Source organism: Aptenodytes patagonicus, chromosome W (assembly GCF_965638725.1).
Source record: "Aptenodytes patagonicus chromosome W, bAptPat1.pri.cur, whole genome shotgun sequence".
In the NCBI taxonomy this organism is placed as follows: Eukaryota; Metazoa; Chordata; class Aves; order Sphenisciformes; family Spheniscidae; genus Aptenodytes; species Aptenodytes patagonicus.
In genome coordinates this window covers 45,350,206-45,370,216 of record NC_134981.1, presented here as the reverse complement: position 1 = coordinate 45,370,216, position 20,011 = coordinate 45,350,206, and the positions used below count along the sequence as shown (strand labels likewise).

The window sequence follows — 20,011 nt, the reverse complement described above, 5'->3', positions numbered from 1 at the left end:
AAGTATGCTGTCACCCTGGCAACTCCAGAGAGATGCAGATCATTGCAAGGTGCTGGGGCCTGGCCCATGCCTACCGAGCCCTGTTCAACACCATTCAGTACCCTCAAAGGGAAGAGAAGGTCTCTGGATCTGACGGTAAAAAGACACGCACTGCGGCCACTCAGACCCGGGCAACACGCCCTGCGGCCACTCTGACCCCAGCGACACGCCGTGCAGCCACTCAGACCCCGGTGACAGGCCCTGCGGCCACTCCGACCCCAGCAACATGCTCTGCGGCTACTCAGACCCCACCAACAAGCCCTGCAGCCACTCAGACCCCGGTGACATGCTCTGCTGCTACTCAGACTCCGGCAACAGGCCCTGTGGCCACTCAGACCCTGGTGACACGCCCTGTGGCTGAACCAAAGAGCCAGCCTGTGCCGCTATCAGTCGCCCCTGTACACAAGAAGAAATCTTGGAAGCGCAAGTCGGCTCGTTTAGTAAGGGAAGAAGAAGCTTCTTCTAAAAGGGGGCTGGAGGAAGAAGTGTACGAGACAGACGACCCTAGAGAAGGGCCATTACGAGAACAGCAGGAGGAGAGCCGGCCGCTGATCGGGGAGGAAGAAGAGGAAGAATTCATGAGAGGCAGTAACCACCCGATCTCTATCCCTGAGTGAGCTGCGAGATATACGAAAAGATTTCAGCCGTCGTCCAGGCGAGCATATTGTCACCTGGCTGCTCCGATGCTGGGACAACAGAGCCAGTAGCCTAGAATTAGAGGGTAGGGAAGCCAAGCAGCTGGGATCCCTTCTAGGGAAGGGGGCATTGACAAAGCGATTGGAAAAGGGACACGAATCCTCAGCCTTTGGAGGCGACTCCTGTCAAGCGTGAAGGAAAGGTATCCCTTCAAGGAAGATGTCATATGTCGCCCAGGCGAGTGGACCACCATGGAGAAGGGTATCCAGTTTCTGAGAGAATTAGCTGTGCTGGAGGTGATTTATGATGACCTGAACAATGAACAGCTATCCAAAGATCCAGACGAAGTCAAGTGCACACGACCCATGTGGCGGAAGTTTGTAAGGAGCGCACCATCGTCATACGCCAATTCATTGGCAGTGATAACCTGGAAAGATGGAGAGGAACAAACAGTGGACGAATTGGCTAGTCAACTCCGGCAATACGAGGAAAGTCTTTCTTCCTCCCTCGTCTCGGCGGTGGAGAAACTGTCCCGGGAGATCCAGCAACTCAGAGAGGATAGGTCCTACTCCTCACCTATACGGACCAATATCTCGGCTATTAGGAGTCAGCGTTCTTTTGATCAAGAGAGAGAATATAAAGGGTACACACCATGGGGCACCCTATGGTTTTACCTGCGTGACCACGGAGAGGACATGAGGAAGTGGGATGGGAAACCTACCTCAGCCCTAGGGGCACGGGTACATGAATTGCAAGGGAAAACAATCACAGAAAGAGGTTCTTCCAGGAAAATTGCTGCTCCAGTTTCCAGCGGGCAGTTCCCCAGAGAGAGTAGAAGGGCTGATCTTACTCCTGATCTTAATGAAGAAACTTCTGACTCGTACGTACAAGAAATGAGAAATGACTACTGTGATGAGGATTAGAGGGGCCCTGCCTCCAGCCAGGGGGAGGAAAGGGACAACTGGCTTTACTGGACTGTGTGGATTTGGTGGCCTGGCACATCAGACCCACAGAAGTATAAGGCTCTAGTAGACGCCGGTGCACAGTGTGCCCTAATGCCATCAAGATATATAGGGGCAGAACCCATCTGTATTTCTGGGGTGATGGGGGGATCCCAACAGCTAACTGTATTGGAAGCCGAAGTGAGTCTAACTGGGAATGGGTGGCAGAAGCACCCCATTGTGACTGGCCCAGAGGCTCCGTGCATCCTTGGCATAGACTACCTCAGGAGAGGGTATTTCCAGGACCCAAAAGGGTACCGGTGGGCTTTTGGTATAGCTGCCTTGGAGACGGAAGAAATTAAACAGCTGTCCACCTTGCCTGGTCTCTCGGAGGACCCCTCTGTTGTGGGGTTGCTGAAGGTCGAAGACCAACAGGTGCCCATTGCTACCACCACAGTGCACCGGTGGCAATATCGCACCAACCGAGACTCCCTGATTCCCATCCATAAGCTGATTCGTCGACTGGAGAGCCAAGGAGTGATCAGCAAGACTCGCTCACCCTTTAACAGTCCTATATGGCCAGTGCGGAAGTCTAATGGAGAGTGGAGACGAACAGTAGACTATCGTGGCCTAAATGAAGTCACGCCACCGCTGAGTGCTGCTGTGCCGGACATGCTAGAACCTCAATACGAACTGGAGTCAAAGGCAGCCAAGTGGTATGCCACAGTTGATATTGCTAATGCATTTTCCTCAATCCCTTTGGCAGCGGAGTGCAGGCCACAGTTTGCTTTCACTTGGAGGGGCGTCCAGTACACCTGGAACCGACTGCCCCAGGGGTGGAAACACAGCCCCACCATTTGCCATGGACTGATCCAGACTGCACTGGAACAGGGTGGAGCTCCAGAACACCTGCAATACATTGATGACATCATCGTGTGGGGCAACACAGCAGGAGAAGTTATTGAGAAAGGGAAGGAAATAGTCCAAATCCTGCTGAAGGCCGGTTTTGCCATAAAACAAAGTAAGGTCAAGGGGCCTGCACAGGAGATCCAGTTTTTAGGAATAAAATGGCAAGATGGACGTCATCAGATCCCAATGGATGTGATCAACAAAATAACAGCCAGGTCTCCACCAGCTAGCAGAAAGGAAACACAAGCTTTCTTAGGCGTTGCAGGGTTTTTGGAGAATGCGTATTCCAAATTACAGTCTGATCGTAAACCCTCTCTATCAAGTGACCCGGAAGAAGAACGATTTCAAATGGGGCCCTGAGCAACGACAAGCCTTTGGAGAAATTAAAGAGGAGATAGTTCATGCAGTAGCCCTGGGGCCTGTCCGGGCAGGACAAGATGTAAAAAATGTGCTCTACACCGCAGCCGGGGAGAATGGCCCTACCTGGAGCCTCTGGCAGAAAGCACCTGGGGAGACTCGAGGTCGACCCCTAGGATTTTGGAGTCGGGGATACAGGGGATCCGAGGCCCGCTATGCTCCAACTGAAAAAGAGATATTAGCAGCCTATGAAGGGGTTCAAGCTGCTTCGGAAGTGATCGGCACTGAAGCACAGCTCCTCCTGGCACCCCGACTGCCGGTGCTGGCTGGATGTTCAAAGGGAGGGTCTCCTCTACACAACATGCAACTGATGCTACGTGGAGTAAGTGGGTCGCACTGATTGCACAACGGGCTTGAATAGGAAACCCCAGTCGCCCAGGAGTCCTGGAAGTGATCATGGATTGGCCAGAGGGCAAAGATTTTGGAATATCGCCAGAGGAGGGGGTGACGCGTGCTGAACAGGCCCCACTGTATAATAAATTACCAGGAAATGAGAAGCAATATGCCCTGTTCACTGATGGGTCCTGTCGTCTTGTGGGAAAGCATCGGAGGTGGAAAGCTGCTGTATGGAGTCCTATGCAACAAGTTGTAGAAACTGCTGAAGGAGAAGGTGAATCGAGCAAATTTGCAGAAGTAAAGGCCATCCAGCTGGCTTTAGACATTGCTGACCGAGAAAAGTGGCCAGTGCTCTATCTCTACACTGACTCATGGATGGTGTCAAATGCCCTGTGGGGGTGGTTGCAGCAATGGAAGCAGAGCAACTGGCAGCGCAGAGGCAAACCCATCTGGGCTGCCGCATCGTGGCAAGATATTGCTGCCCGGGTGGAGAACCTGGTTGTAAAAGTCCGTCACGTAGATGCTCACGTACCTAAGAGTTGGGCTGTGGGGATAGGAATCTCACTAACGGACATTCCTGAGTTTGATTTTAATGAGCAAACACTGTACCACCTGGCATGACAAGGCACTTAAGCAGAAAACAACGGAGAAAGGAATGTGCAGCTGGAAGGAGAAAAACAAGATAAAGACCATGAAGGCATTTCGCATGATCAGGAAGAACGGGCCAATCTGCTAGAGCATAGATGCGCATGAACACAAGGCTATAACCTATCTGCAAGCTGCAGGTAGCGCGTGTGTACTTCTGCTTGCTATAAAAGATGCTAACAAAAAGCAGTAAAGGTCTTTGGTTGCCGTGTCTGCCAGAATCCGTGCCGCTTTTCACCCCCACATTGGGCCACTGAAGAACATCAGAACAACCAGCAGGTGGATCAGGCTGCTAAGATTGAAGTGGCTCAGGTGGAGCTGGACTGGCAACATAAGGGTGAATTATTTCTAGCTCGGTGGGCCCATGACACCTCAGGTCACCAAGGAAGAGATGCAACATACAGATGGGCTCGTGATCGAGGGGTGGACTTGACCATGGACCCTATTGCGCAGGTTATCCATGAATGTGAAACATGCGCTGCCATCAAGCAAGCCAAGCGGTTAAAGCCTCTCTGGTATGGAGGACGATGGCTGAAACATAACTATGGGGAGGCCTGGCAGATCGATTATATCACACTCCCACAAACCCGCCAAGGCAAGCGCCACGTGCTTACAATGGTGGAGGCAACCACCGGATGGCTGGAAACATATCCCGTGCCCCATGCCACCGCCCGGAACACTATCCTGGGCCTTGAAAAGCAAGTCCTATGGCGACATGGCACCCCAGAAAGAATTGAGTCAGACAACGGGACTCATTTCCGAAACAACCTCATAGACACCTGGGCCAAAGAGCATGGCACTGAGTGGGTATATCACATCCCCTGTCAATGCACCAGCCACCGGGAAAATCGATCTGTTACAATGGACTGTTAAAGACTACACTGAGAGCAATGGGTGGCGGGACATTCAAACATTGGGATACACATTTAGCAAAGTCAACACGAGGGGATCTGCCAATCGAGCAGGCCCTGCCCAGTCAGAACTTTTACGTACTGTAGATGGGAATAAAGTCCCTGTAGTGCACATAAAAAATATGCTGGGGAAGACAGTCTGGGTTATTCCTGCCTCGGGTAAAGGCAAACCCATCCGTGGGATTGCTTTTGCTCAAGGACCTGGGTGCACTTGGTGGATAATGCGGAAGGATGGAGAAGTTCGATGTGTACCTCAAGGGGACTGGATTTTGGGTGAGAATAGCCAATGATCTGAATTATGTGATGTTAAGTACTAATTGTAGTTATAATAGTTATACTAATAATACACAGATATACTAATAATATTAATAATATTATATGCCATACTAATGTCATTACAACAAGAATCACCCAGACTAATGAAGAATAACTTCAATGAAACCAAGCAAAGCACAATGATGATGGTACCAGAACTGACTTCAACATGAAACAATCCAACACCGCATACCATCTCCATTTTTCCTGCCCTGAAAGATTATTATGACAGATGGAGCCCAAAGTCATGGACTAAATGAACTCACCGAACATTTTAGAGGGATGACCCATGGACTAAGGGAATGATATCTCTGTGTGTATGTGTGTGTATATATATATATATATTGAAAAAAAGGGGGTGGTGATTAATGAAAATGTACTGGAAAATATGAGACTTGAGCATGACGCAGATGGTATAGAATAAGGGGTGGATATTGTCCTGGTTTCGGCAGGGATCGAGTTAATTTCCTTTCTAGTAGCTTGTACAGTGCTGTGTTTTGGATTTAGGAGGAGAACAAAGTTGATAACACACCGATGTTTTAGTTGTTGCTAGGTAATGCTTACACTAGCCAAGGACTTTTTTGTTTCCCATGCTCTGCCGACTGAGAAGGCTGGAGGTGCACAAGAAGCTGGGAGGGGGCACAGCCAGGATAGCTGACCCAAACTGGCCAAAGGGCTATTCCATACCATGTGACGTCATGCACAGTACATAAACTGGGGAAAGCTGGCCGGGGGGGCCGCTGCTCGGGGACTGGCTGGGCATCGGTCGGTGGGTGGTGAGCAATTGTACTGTGCATCACTTGCTTTGTGTATTATTATTATCATCATATTATTATTATTTTATTTCAATTATTAAACTGTTTTTATGTCAACCCACGATTTTTTCTCACTTGTGCTCTTCCAATTCTCTCCCCCATCCCACCGGGTGGGGGGAAGTGAGCGAGCAGCTGCGTGGTGCTCAGTTGCCGACTGAGGTTAAACCACAGGAGATGTTAGAAGACATAATACTATTTTCAGAAAACAACAGTTGCAAACAACTGAGTTTAAATGACAGATGATCATTCTTTGCCACAGTGGGCTCTAAAATGTGATCTGCTACATCTCAAGAATTAGTAGCATGTTTTTGGTCATTATAGCTTTCAGAGTAATTAACACCACACATAGCACTACCACTTGAAACATACGTTTTTTTTTTCTTACAGCTTTTATAGATATTAAATGAAATATTAAATATCATTCCCTGCATGCAAAACATTTTACAGTTAAAAGAAATGGAGTGCATATGAGAAAACTCACAACTGTTATTACATCTTGGTTCCAAATCCTCAATAATAGCTCGTTTCATCTGTAGCTCACTGTTAGCCTCATGGAGCTTCTCACTGTTACAAACCATAAAAGCACATATTATTTTTCCAATACTCTTATCCTCTTCAATGAACATTAAGTGACAAAAAACCCCAAACCCTCAGAGTATGGTATATTTCTGGGAGTATAGTTGACTTGGTGTCTTGGTTTCGGCAGGGACAGAGTTAATTTCCTTCCTAGTAGCTGGTACAGTGCTGTGTTTTGAATTTAGGATGAGAACAAAGTTGATAACACACCGATGTTTTAGTTGTTGCTAGGTAGTGCTTACACTAGTCAAGGACTTTTCAGCTTCCCATGCTCTACCGACTGAGAAGGCTGGAGGTGCACAAGAAGCTGGGAGGGGGCACAGCCAGGACAGCTGACCCAAACTGGCCAAAGGGACATTCCATACCATGGGACGTCATGCTCAGTATAGAAACTGGGGGAAAGCTGACTGGGGGGGGGGGCGCTGCTCGGGGCCTGGCTGGGCATCGGTCGGCGGGTGGTGAGCAATTGCACTGTGCATCACTTGCTTTGTGTATTATTATTATTATTATTACATTATTATTATTATCATTTTATTTCAATTATAAAACTGTTTTTATCTCAGCCCACGAGTTTTTCTCACTTTTACTCTTCCAATTCTCTCCCCCATCCCACCGGCTGAGGGGGGAGTGAGCGAGCGGCTGTGTGGTGCTCAGTTGCCAACTGAGGTTAAACCACGACACTTGGCTGTGAGGCATGAGGAAAAATGACAAGTGGGTCAATGTCTATGGGAATGTTTATAAAATAAACTAAAAAGCATTACCATATATGCAGAGTTTTAAAACCAGACAGCTCCATTCTCAGCCCAGAATTATATACTTACTTTAGAATTTACAATAAATTGTACAAAGCATGTTTGAAGTGTATAATATCAATAGCTGTGATAAGATTTGGGAAGAATGGCTCACCCCCCACACACCCAAAAGTTATAGAGAGACTATACTTTCTAGTAAGCCAGTTAACAAGTGAACAATTCTTTAAGTAAAACTTGCAGTTTAAAAAAAGTGTAAAATTAAAAGCAGTGCAGAAATAGTAGAACAGAAAGATCACACTAACTAAAATGTTATCTTTCAGTCCAGAATGTATACGAAAATGCAAAAATGTAAATATTGTTTATATTAAAATGTTTTCCTCAGAACAAAATTAATTATTCCTCTTAACTTAAGCTTTACCCAATTTTAAATAAAGTTTTCTAACTACCATAAAATGGTGGCTCTTTCATAACTCCTTTTAATTTGGCAAAGGCTTTCCATAAGAAATGAAAATAATGCCTCAATAACAGATTCTCTACATATTCCTGAGCTATCTGCATTACTCTTCTTTATATATCTTCCAAATGCACTACTGCCTTCCCACTGCTGTTAATGGCTAAGCACTTGCTAAGCATATGGAAAGCAGATCATTTTATATGGCAAGCAAAATATGGAAAGCTTTATTACTTACAGATGCTCTTCAAGTTTCTTTTGCAGAAGCAGTGACTAAAATAGAAAGTTAAATGTGTCATTTTAAGATGTTATGGTGCTTAGTATCATTTCAGTTATATTAAAATATATACTTTCACAATTATAACCATAACACAGCCATTTAATTTCACCCATTTTTAGGTCATAATTGTATAGCAGTTTTCTGTAGTAGTTGTCCTTTCCTTGATAGCTGTGGATTTTCCCAAATCAGAATGCCTTATAACATCACAAATATTTTCTAGGAATTGGGTCAATATAGGAGACATCCATTAATGACAAAATTGTATTTCAGTTGTTTTCATAGCTTTGTGTCCTGGTTTTGGCAGGGATAGAGTTAATTTCCTTCCTAGTAGCTGGTACAGTGCTGTGTTTTGCATTTAGGATGAGAACAAAGTTGATAATGCACTGATGTTTTAGTTGTTGCTAGGTAATGCTTACACTAGCCAAGGACTTTTCAGCTTCCCATGCTCTGCCGACTGAGAAGGCTGGAGGTGCACAAGAAGCTGGGAGGGGGCACAGCCAGGACAGCTGACCCAAACTGGCCAAAGGGCTATTCCATACCGTGGGACGTCATGCTCAGTACATAAACTGGGGAAAGCTGGCTGGGGGGGCCGCTGCTCAGGGACTGGCTGGGCATCGGTCGGCGGGTGGTGAGCAATTGTACTGTGCATCACTTGCTTTGTGTATTATCATTATTATTCCATTATTTTTGTTGTTGTTGTTATTATTTTATTTCAATTATTAAACTGTTTTTATCTCAACCCACGAGTTTTCTCACTTGTGCTCTTCCAATTCTCTCCCCCATCCCACCGGGTGGGGGGGAGTGAGCGAGCGGCTGCGTGGTGCTTAGTTGCCGACTGAGATTAAACCACGACAGTCCTTTTTGGAGCCCAACGTGGGGCTCGAAGGGTTTGAGATAATAACAGATTAACCGGAGTGTATTAAGGAACTTATATCTGTTAGTAGTTGTGGGTCACAATGTTGGTTTCTCTGTTCTCGATTTTAATTTGTATAATCTGCATCGCGCTCTTTTTCCTGCTGTACATGTTAAAGATTGGTGTTGGGTTTTGCAGTTTGCTGTGGTCTGCAGTGAATAGTGATGTTCTACTTGGGAGGTTTATTTTTAAAACATTGACCTTGGGCTTAATTTGGTATCTGAGTTTTGCAATGAAGCCATTACTGTACTACAGATACCATTTCATGGAGACAACTAGCAATTACAGTGACTTTTCTTAGAGTTTTTTTACGGAGGAAATACAAGAATGGCAGTGTCACTACCTTCTTCTATGATGTTTCCTCCTTCATTACAGTAACTTTCCAGTATTTTGAACATCCTTGGGTAGTTAAGATACTTCTATTGGTACTTGTTGGGAATATTGTTTTAGTTTTGTCTAAGGTTAATAAGCAATTTAAGAATATCATCCAGAGATCTGCCCCAAGGCTGGATAGTTATGAGTGGCAGGGTGTGTGGGATAGGATGGGCAAGTACCTAGGCCAATGGGCACCCCCAGTGTTTTGGAACTTCACCCCTGAGCAAGTGCAGAATCCTGAAGAGTTAGTAGAATATTTGGAAAAAGTATGCCGTCACCCTGGCAACTCCAGAGAGATGCAGATCATTGCAACGTGCTGGGGCCTGGCCCATGCCTACCGAGCCCTGTTCAACACCATTCAGTACCCTCAAAGGGAAGAGAAGGTCTCTGGCTCTGACGGTAAAACGACACACACTGCGGCCACTCAGAACCCAGCAACATTCCCTGTGCCACTCAGACCCCAGAGACAGGCCCTGCGGCCACTCTGACCCCAGCGACAGGCCCTGCGGCCACTCAGACCCCGGCGACAGGCCCTGCGGCTGAACCAAAGAACCAGCCTGTGCCGGTATCAGTCACCCCTGTACACAAGAACAAATCTTGGAAGCGGAAGTCAGCTCGTTTAGTAAGGGAGGAGGAAACTTCTTCTAAAAGGGAGCCAGAGGAAGAAGTGGATGAGGCAGACTACCCTGGAGAAGGGCCATCACGAGAACAGCAGGAGGAGGGCCGGCAACTGCTCGGGGAGGAAGAAGAGGAAGAATTCATGAAAGAGGCAGTAACCACCCGATCCCTATCCCTGAGTGAGCTGCGAGATATACGAAAAGATTTCAGCCGCCGTCCAGGCGAGCATATTGTCACCTGGCTGCTCCGATGCTGGGAGAATGGGGCCAGTAGCCTGGAATTAGAGGGTAAAGAAGCCAAGCAGCTGGGATCCCTTTCTAGGGAAGGGGGCATTGACAAAGCGATTAGAAAAGAGACACGAGTCCTCAGCCTTTGGAGGCGACTCTTGTCAAGCGTGAAGGAAAGGCATCCCTTCAAGGAAGATGTCATATGTCGCCCAGGCAAGTGGGCCACCATGGAGAAGGGTATCCAGTTCCTGAGGGAATTAGCTGTGCTGGAGGTGATTTATGGTGACCTGAGCAATGAACAGCTATCCAAAGATCCAGATGAAGTCCAGTGCACACGACCCATGTGGCGGAAGTTTATAAGGAGCTCACCATCGTCATATGCCAATTCACTGGCAGTGATGACCTTTAAAGAGGGAGAGGAACAAACGGTGGATGAATACTGTGATGAGGACTAGAGGGGCCCTGCCTCCAGCCAGGGGGAGTAAAGGGACAACCGGGTTTACTGGACTGTGTGCATTCGGTGGCCTGGCACACTGGACCCACAGGAGTATAAGGTTCTGGTAGACACCGGTGCACAGTGTGCCCTAATGCCATCAAGCTACAAAGGGGCAGAACCCATCTGTATTTCTGGGGTGATGGGGGGATCCCAACAGCTAACTGTATTGGAGTCTGAAGTGAGTCTAGTAAGGCTGAGATAGTTCATGCAGTAGCCCTGGGGCCAGTCCGGGCAGGGCAAGATGTAAAAAATGTGCTCTACACCGCAGCCGGGGAGAATGGCCCTACCTGGAGCCTCTGGCAGAAAGCACCTGGGGAGACTCAAGGTCGACCCCTAGGATTTTGGAGTCAGGGATACAGAGGATCCAAGACCCGCTATACTCCTGTCACCCCGACTGCCAGTGCTGGGCTGGATGTTCAAAGGGAGGGTCCCATGTACGCATCATGCAACTGATGCTACGTGGAGTAAGTGGGTCACACTGATCACACAACGGGCTCGAATAGGAAACCCCAGTCGCCCAGGAATCCTGGAAGTGATCATGGATTGACCAGAAGGCAAAGATTTTGGAATATTGCCAGAGGAGGACGTGACGCATGCTGAGGAGGCCCCACTGTATAATAAATTACCAGGAAATGAGAAGCAATATGCCCTGTTCACTGATGGGTCCTGTCGTCTTGTGGGAAAGCATCGGAGGTGGAAAGCTGCTTTATGGAGGCCTATGCGACAAGTTGTAGAAACTGCTGAAGGAGAAGGTGAATCGAGCCAATTTGCAGAAGTCAAGGCCATCCAGCTGGCTTTAGACATTGCTGACCGAGAAAAGTGGCCAGTGCTCTATCTCTACACTGACTCAGGGATGGTGGCAAATGCCCTGTGGGGGTGGTTGCAGCAATGGAAGCAGAGCAACTGGCAGCGCAGAGGCAAACCCATCTGGGCTGCCGCATTGTGGCAAGATATTGCTGCCTGGGTGGAGAACCTGGTTGTAAAAGTCTGTCACGTAGATGCTCACGTATCCAAGAGTCGGGCCACTGAAGAACATCAAAAAAACCAGCAGGTGGAACAGGCTGCTAAGACTGAAGTGGCTCAGGTGGAGCTGGACTGGCAACATAAGCGTGAATTATTTCTAGCTCGGTGGGCCCATGACACCTCAGGTCACCAAGGAAGAGATGCAACATACAGATGGGCTCATGATCGAGGGGTGGACTTGACCATGGACACTATTGCACAGGTTATCCATGAATGTGAAACATGCGCTGCCATCAAGCAAGCCAAGCGGTTAAAGCCTCTCTGGTATGGAGGACGATGGCTGAAATATAACTATGGGGAGGCCTGGCAGATCGATTATATCACACTCCCACAAACCCGCCAAGGCAAGCGCCACGTGCTTACAATGGTGGAGGCAACCACCGGATGGCTGGAAACATATCCCGTGCCCCATGCCACCGCCCGGAACACTATCCTGGGCCTTGAAAAGCAAGTCCTGTGGTGACATGGACTCCTGTCCTATGGGTGGGAGTGTTGATCTGCTCGAGATAGGAATGCTCTGCAGAGGGACCTGGACAGGCTGGATCTATGGGCCGAGGCCAACTGTATGAGATTCAACAAGGCCAAGTGCTGGGTCCTGCACTTCGGCCACAATAACCCCATGCAGCGCTACAGGCTTGGGGAAGAGTGGCTGGAAAGCTGCCCGGCGGAAAAAGACCTGGGGGTGCTGGTCGACAGCCGGCTGAACATGAGCCGGCAGTGTGCCCAGGCGGCCAAGAAGGCCAATGGCATCCTGGCCTGTATCAGAAATAGTGTGGCAAGCAGGACACGGGAAGTGATCGTGCCCCTGTACTCGGCACTGGTGAGGCCCCACCTCAAATACTGTGTTCAGTTTTGGGCCCCTCACTACAAGAAGGACGTTGAGGTGCTGGAGCGTGTCCAGAGAAGGGCAACGAGGCTGGTGAGGGGTCTGGAGAACAAGTCTTATGAGGAGTGGCTGAGGGAACTGGGGTTGTTTAGCCTGGAGAAGAGGAGGCTGAGGGGAGACCTCATCGCTCTCTACAACTACCTGAAAGGAGGTTGTAGCAAGGTGGGTGTCAGTCTCTTTTCCCAAGGAACAAGAGATAGGACAAGAGGAAATGGCCTCAAGTTGCGCCAGGGGAGGTTTAGTTTGGATATTAGGAAGAATTTCTTCACCGAAAGGGTTGTTCAGGTACTGGAACAGGCTGCCCAGGGAAGTGGTTGAGTCCCCATCCCTGGAGGTATTTAAAAGATGTGTAGATGTGGCGCTTAGGGACATGGTTTAGTGGGCATGGTGGTGTTGGGTTGACGGTTGGACTCGATGATCTTAGAGGTCTTTTCCAACCTTAATGATTCTATGATTCTATGACATCGCACCCCAGAAAGAATTGAGTCAGACAACGGGACTCATTTCTGAAACAACCTCATGGATACCTGGGCCAAAGAGCACGGCACTGAGTGGGTGTATCACATCCCCTGTCATGCACCAGCCTCTGGGAAAATCGAACGATACAATGGACTGTTAAAGACTACACTGAGAGCAATGGTGGCGGGACATTCAAACGTTGGGACACACATTTAGCAAAGGCCACCTGGTTAGTCAACACGAGGGGATCTGCCAATCGAGTAGACCCTGCCCAGTCAGAACTTTTACGTACTGTAGATGGGAATAAATTCCCTGTAGTGCACATAAAAAATATGCTGGGGAAGACAGTTTGGGTTATTCCTGCCTCGGGCAAAGGCAAACCCATCCGTGGGATTGCTTTTGCTCAAGGACCTGGGTGCACTTGGTGGATAATGCGGAAGGATGGGGAAGTCCGATGTGTACCTCAAGGGGATTTAATTTTGGGTGAGAATAGCCAATGATCTGAACTATATGATGTTAATTGCTACATAATATTATATGCCATACTAATCTTATTACACTAAGAATCACCCAGACTAATGAAGAATAACTTCGATGAAACCAAGCAAAGCACAGTGATGATGGTACCAGAACTGACTTCAACATGAAACAATCCAACACCGCACACCATCTCCATCTTTCCTGCCCTGGAAGATTATTACGACAGATGGAGCCCAATGTCATGGACTAAATGAACTCACCGAACGTTTTAGAGGGATGGCCCACAGACTAAGGGAATGATATCTGTGTGTGTATATATATATGAAAAAAAAAACCAGGAAAAGGGGTGGTGATTAATGAAAATGTACTGGAAAATACAGGACTTGAGCATGACGCAGATGGTATAGAATAAGGGGTGGATATTGTCCTGGTTTCGGCAGGGATAGAGTTAATATCCTTCCTAGTAGCTGGTACAGTGCTGTGTTTTGGATTTAGGAGGAGAACAAAGTTGATAACATACTGATGTTTTAGTTGTTGCTAGGTAGTGCTTACACTAGCCAAGGACTTTTCAGCTTCCCATGCTCTACCGACTGAGAAGGCTGGAGGTGCACAAGAAGCTGGGAGGGGGCACAGCCAGGACAGCTGACCCCAACTGGCCAAAGGGACATTCCATACCATGTGACGTCATGCTCAGTACATAAACTGGGGGAAAGCTGGCCGGGGGGGCCGCTGCTCGGGGACTGGCTGGGCATCGGTCGGCGGGTGGTGAGCAATTGCACTGTGCATCACTTGCTTTGTGTATTATCATTATTATTACTACATTATTATTGTTATTATTATTTTATTTCAATTATTAAACTGTTTTTATCTCAACCCACGAGGTTTTCTCACTTGTGCTCTTCCAATTCTCTCCCCCATCCCACCGGGTTCGGGGGGGAGTGAGCGAGCGGCTGTGTGGTACTCAGTTGCCAACTGAGGTTAAACCACAACACTTTGTGATTCAGTACTTTTGTAGATTAGACTCAACAAAATTAATTAAAATTATACAGTAGAAAATTTGCTTGAAGAGCTGTCCAATGCATCAAAGCCAATTCACATAAAGACTCGAGGTAAAATTCTGTCCCCACAAAAATTAGATGGAGTAGAGAGCCACTGACCAGAGCACAGGAGAAATTTTATCTTCAATTGCTCTGCTTTTCTCTGTTTTCACATCTTTCTTTGCCCACAAATATTTAAATATAATACACCTTATGGTGTTCTGATTTCTGGCTAAGTCACATTTGAATAAGCTCTTGGTGGGGGGTGGGGTGGGGACCTTCAAAGTAAATTTTAGTTTAATCATAAACTCACTTTATATACAGTGAGCATCTTTTAAAATCAAAATCATAAATGCCTATAAAGGAAAAGTAGTGTTAAGTAAACAAAAAGCCATACTCACAATAGCCTTGAGCAGAAACCCATGCCAGGAAACAGAGATGACATATTAGCATAAATCAAAAACAGCAACCAACAGAAGAAACTATTTAGTAACTAATGAACAGAAAAGCTTAAAGCTATGCATTTTTTCCAGCCATGCACATTTTTCTTACTTCTCTGCTCTCATTACCAGTTTCATCCTGTCACATTTTCTGGAGAGTTTAGGAAAGCTAGTAAAAATTATCCATACTGTGTTCAAGTATATGAATTCTTTTCCACTTTCACACATATGCAAACATCATACTCAAACCAGAATTTCTAAGGAAAGCAGTTGCTGTTATGAAAAGTAATTTTAACATTGAAGTCCCATTAGTAGCTGTGCTGGTTTTGGCTGGGATAGAGTTAATTTTCTTCATAGTAGCTAGTATGGGGCTATGTTTTGGATTTGTGCTGGAAACAGTGTTGATAACACGGGGATGTTTTAGTTATTGCCGAGCAGTGCTTACACAGCATCAAGGCCTTTTCTGCTTCTCACACCGCCCTGCCAGCAAATAGGCTGAGGGTGCACAAGAAGCTGGGAGGGGACACAGCTGGGACAGCTGACCCCAACTGACCAAAGGGATATTCCATACCATATGACATCATGCTCAGTGTATAAAGCTGGGGGAAGGAGAAGGAAAGGAGGGGATGTTCGGAGTGATGGCGTCTGTCTTCCCAAGTAACTGTTACGCGTGATGGAGCCCTGCTTTCCTGGAGATGGCTGAACACCTGCCTGCCGATGGGAAGTAGAGAATGAATTCCTTATTTTGCTTTGCTTATATGCGCAGCTTTTGCTTTACCTATTAAACTGTCTTTATCTCAACCCATGAGTTTTTCTCACTTTTACCCTTCCAATTCTCTCCCCCATTCCACTGCGGGGGGGAGTGAGCAAGTGGCTGTGTGGTGCTTAGCTGCCTACCAGGGTTAAACCACAACAGTAGCAAAGCAGCAGACAATATGCAGTCTTTTGGGCTGCAATCAACATGTAGAGATACAAGTATTTTAGTGAAAGATTCTGAATTCTTATTTTCATATGGTTTAAATACAAGACATTAAATATTGGATATTTAACTCAGACTGCCTTTTTGGCTTGCATTTGTCCAGTACCCATTATAGTGGAGTCCTAGTCTGTGACTGATACCCCAAAGTGCTATCACAATATAAAATAAAATCATCAACAAAATTATTTCATTGTTCTTCCTTTCCATGTTCTTTCAAGAAAAATTTAAACACAAAGCCAATACAGACAATTTGTACGCAATCCAAGAAAAATTTTTAGCTGGAGTTTAAACACTTCAAAATATCATTTTTAATCACATTCCTGGGTTATGCTGTTTGATTAGTTCAAAGTTGGATTGTCTTTTACACTATGAATAAAGAAGGTAGGAGGTAAAATATCCCAAGTGACCAAGGAGGTAACATAACTCAGTGACTCCACTGAGTTCAAACAGAGCTACAGAACTTTACAATAGCTATGGACCTGTGGGTTTTGGCTGTTTGCTTTTTTCCTTTTCCAGTTTTTCTAAGAAATATAATAACAAATTACACACTCGGTGGAAGGGACACCCTGTTGGCCTCTCCCAGGGCTGTCCCAGGAGAGCATCAGCCCCATGGTCCAGGCATGGAATCCATCAAGATGAGTCAATGCTGGAGCACCTTTCGGACTGAGGGGGAGTTGCTGCCTAGGGATATGGGACACATTATGGGGAAAAACATTTTGGGATTGCACAGGACTTATTATGGGATGTTTAGGGAAGGAACCCAAGGCAGGAAAAGGGGTTTAGGTGATTTGGGGAGGAATAAGTTGGGGAAAAAAGAGGGTACGGAGATAAAATGGGCTAGTCGCATGTAAACAGTGGCTGGTCAGTACACTTTGGCTGATCAGCGCAGTCTGTGTTATCTTATTAAATTCCATTTCTAACTCTTTCCCTGGGTGAGGAACTCTATTATGCGTGCGTGTGTGTGTATGGGGATCTGAGTGCCAGTGACTGGAATCAGACCACAGGTCACAGGTGTGGGGGTGAAAAGCGGCACGGACTCCGGCAGACACAGCAACCAAAGACCTTTATTGCTTTTTGTTAGCATCTTTTATAGCAAGCAGAAGTACACACGCGCTACCTGCAGCTTGCAGATAGGTTACAGCCTTGTGTTCACGCACATCTATGCTCTAGCAGATTGGCCCGTTCTTCCTGATCATGCGAAATGCCTTCATGGTCTTTATCTTGTTTTTCTCCTTCCAGCTGCACATTCCTTTCTCCGTTGTTTTCTGCTTAAGTGCCTTGTCATGCCAGGTGGTACAGTGTTTGCTCATTAAAATCAAACTCAGGAATGTCCGTTAGTGAGATTCCCATCCCCACACACAGGGGCTCATGTGCCTGGGTGCCAGCAACTAGAGACCAGAGTGAGTGAAATCAAGTGCAAGCCACCGGAGTGGGACCAGGGGCCAGAGCACCTGTGTGCCCATAGTGTCAGCAACTGGAGCAAGTATGGTGGTTGTGTGAGTGTGTGATTGCTAGAGAATATCAAGCTGGACTAGCCAGCGTGTAGGTGAAGTGACCTGGGAGCCAGGAATGTGTGTGTGTCTCCCTAAGGGCAAGACTGGCTATTGGGGGACCAGAGGAGTCCTGGCCACTGCACCAGCAACTGGAGTGGGCCTGCAGCCTCAAGGGCTCTTATGTCTGGGTGCCAGCAACTGGGGAGACTGGGATCCAGGGGCCAGCTACTGGGCAGACTGAGTGTCTGAGCCCTGCTGCTGAAGGTATCCACATTATACATATGTACATATATTTGCACTAGTGGACCTCTATCCTGCTCAGCCAGAGAGGGGCGTAGGATGAGGCCATCGGTGTTGTCTGTGTTCATGTGAGTGCTCTGTGTGTCTGTCTGTGATCTGTGTGGCCAGCCATATATATATATATGTGCATATATATGGTATATATGTGTGCTCTGTGTGCGTGTGCTTACTGGGAACACATCTTCAGCCTTGCTATCAGTTGGGCCTGGAGACATGGAGCTGTGGCAGCCTCATCTCTCTCGGGCTGATGGATCTGGCCTGATTTCCCCTAACAGATTTAACAGGTTGGCCCCTGCTTTGAATAGGAAGACGGACCAGACATCCAGATCCCTAAAGGTACTGTCCTGGTTGTTTTTTTATTATTATTGTTGTTGTTGTTATATTATTTCAAGTATTATAGAATCATAGAATAGTTTGGGTTGGAAGGGACCTCTAAAGGTCATCTAGTCCAACCCCCCTGCCGTGGGCAGGGACATCTTCAACTAGATCAGGTTGCTCAGAGCCCCCTCCAACCTGACCTGGAATGTTTCCAGGGATGGGGCATCCACCACCTCTCTGGGCAACCTGTGCCAGTGTTTCACTGTGGGAATGGGAATCTCACTAGCGGACATTCCTGAGTTTGATTTTAATGAGCAAACACTGTACCACCTGGCATGACAAGGCACTTAAGCAGAAAACAACGGAGAAAGGAATGTGCAGCTGGAAGGGGAAAAACAAGATAAAGACCATGAAGGCATTTCGCATGATCAGAAAGAACGGGCCAATCTGCTAGAGCATAGATGTGCGTGAACACAAGGCTGTAACCTATCTGCAAGCTGCAGGTAGCGCGTGTTCATAGTAGATAACTATATAAGCCCTGTTATAAGTGTAAATAAAGGAGAATGACCATACTCATATTGAGATCCGTCATTACTCCGGAATCGCAACTCCCGCTCCGTCGTCGACACTGAACAAAGGGAAACTCCGACATCTGGTAGCAGAGGATGGTTCGGCGTGCCTCTTCGAGACTGCAGTAAGAGCAGCGAGAGAAGGGGAGCGGGAGAATAGCGGCTGGGAGTTGTACTATCCCGATGATCGGAGGGGGATAACATAACGGAGCAGTCTGGCCAACTGCCTCCCAGTGAGCGACCGCTATCATGGAAATAGAGGCGGCAGCTGCGTTGCTCGTAAGCATCCTCTCAAAGAGAGGGATCGAGACAACGGTAAAGCAATTATGTACGTTGATTAAATTAGGACAACGTTGGGGACATTTTAAGGACAGTCAAACTATTTTTTCCGACCTTGAGTGGCGAGAGCTTGGCAATACTATGTGGGAGCAGACTATCACGGGGGACGAAAAGTCAAAGAAGGAGATTAAAACAGTGCGGGAACTATGGAGGTCTGTGTTAGAGACTTTAAAAGCCATGAAAGCTGAAAGAAAGGTGGCTTGTGCAGCCACTCAAATGCTAGCCCCAGAACCCTTGCCTGATAGACCGAAGAATACAACATCTGGACTGTTTCGGTTCTTTGGGCCGTCTGCAGTCCGAGGTATGTCGGGTACCCCCAAACGAACTGCCTTGGAAGCCAAGTATAGTGTTCTGGGGGGTGACGGCGCTTCTGAACTGCATGAAACCTACCCTCCGCTTACGGACTGCAAAGATGCAGAAACTAGCGGTAACGGGGCCCCTCTTTCACCTGAGGCGGTCGCGGAAGAGCGACGACCCGGGGAGGAGGAGAGGCTGGTTCCGTTAACCCCTCCCTGGCCAACAGCCCCGCCTCTAGGAGTCTCTTCAGGTGCGTCTACTCCACCACAGGGTGACAGCAAAGCACAGAGTATGGCTGAGACTAATGAGCTCCTGAAGAAGGTAGTGCAACAGTTACAGGACTTAACAATTACAGCCCAGAGGGGAGGGATGGAGCACCTGTCCGGGGCATCAGGGGAATCCCTACCCCCTTGCCTCCCTGGGCCACCAGCGACGGTTCAGCCCAGACGCTGGAGCGAAGTGGCTAGAGACGCTATTTTGGATGGACAATGGCAAGCGGCATCCAGCTTGGGGGCGAGTGCTTTTCCTGTGCTGCAAGAGAATAACGGCAATAAGTGGGCACCTCACGATTGGAAAATCATACAGCAAGCAAAAAACACTGTGTCCCAGTATGGGATAAAATCAGAAGCTTCACGTCAAATTGTAATCTGGATCTTTTCGGCTGACCCGATGTGCCCTGCTGACTGCCAAAACCTTATGAGGCTTTTATTGTCACCTACGCAGTATTTGTTGTGGGGGT

The 20,011-nt window shown here is 47.4% G+C and overlaps 1 protein-coding gene across 2 annotated transcripts in view; it reads right to left on the bottom strand.

The window, feature by feature from the left end:
- LOC143171913 (protein Hook homolog 3-like) overlaps positions 1–20,011 on the bottom strand; it is a 139,228-nt gene that overhangs the window by 9,341 nt on the left and 109,876 nt on the right. For both annotated transcript variants that reach the window (XM_076361094.1, XM_076361095.1), the window contains 2 exons: positions 7,982–8,016; positions 6,446–6,528 (listed from right to left, as the gene is read on the bottom strand). In XM_076361094.1, the coding sequence (XP_076217209.1) occupies positions 6,446–6,528; positions 7,982–8,016 (118 nt within the window). The remainder of the gene's footprint in view (positions 1–6,445; positions 6,529–7,981; positions 8,017–20,011) is intronic.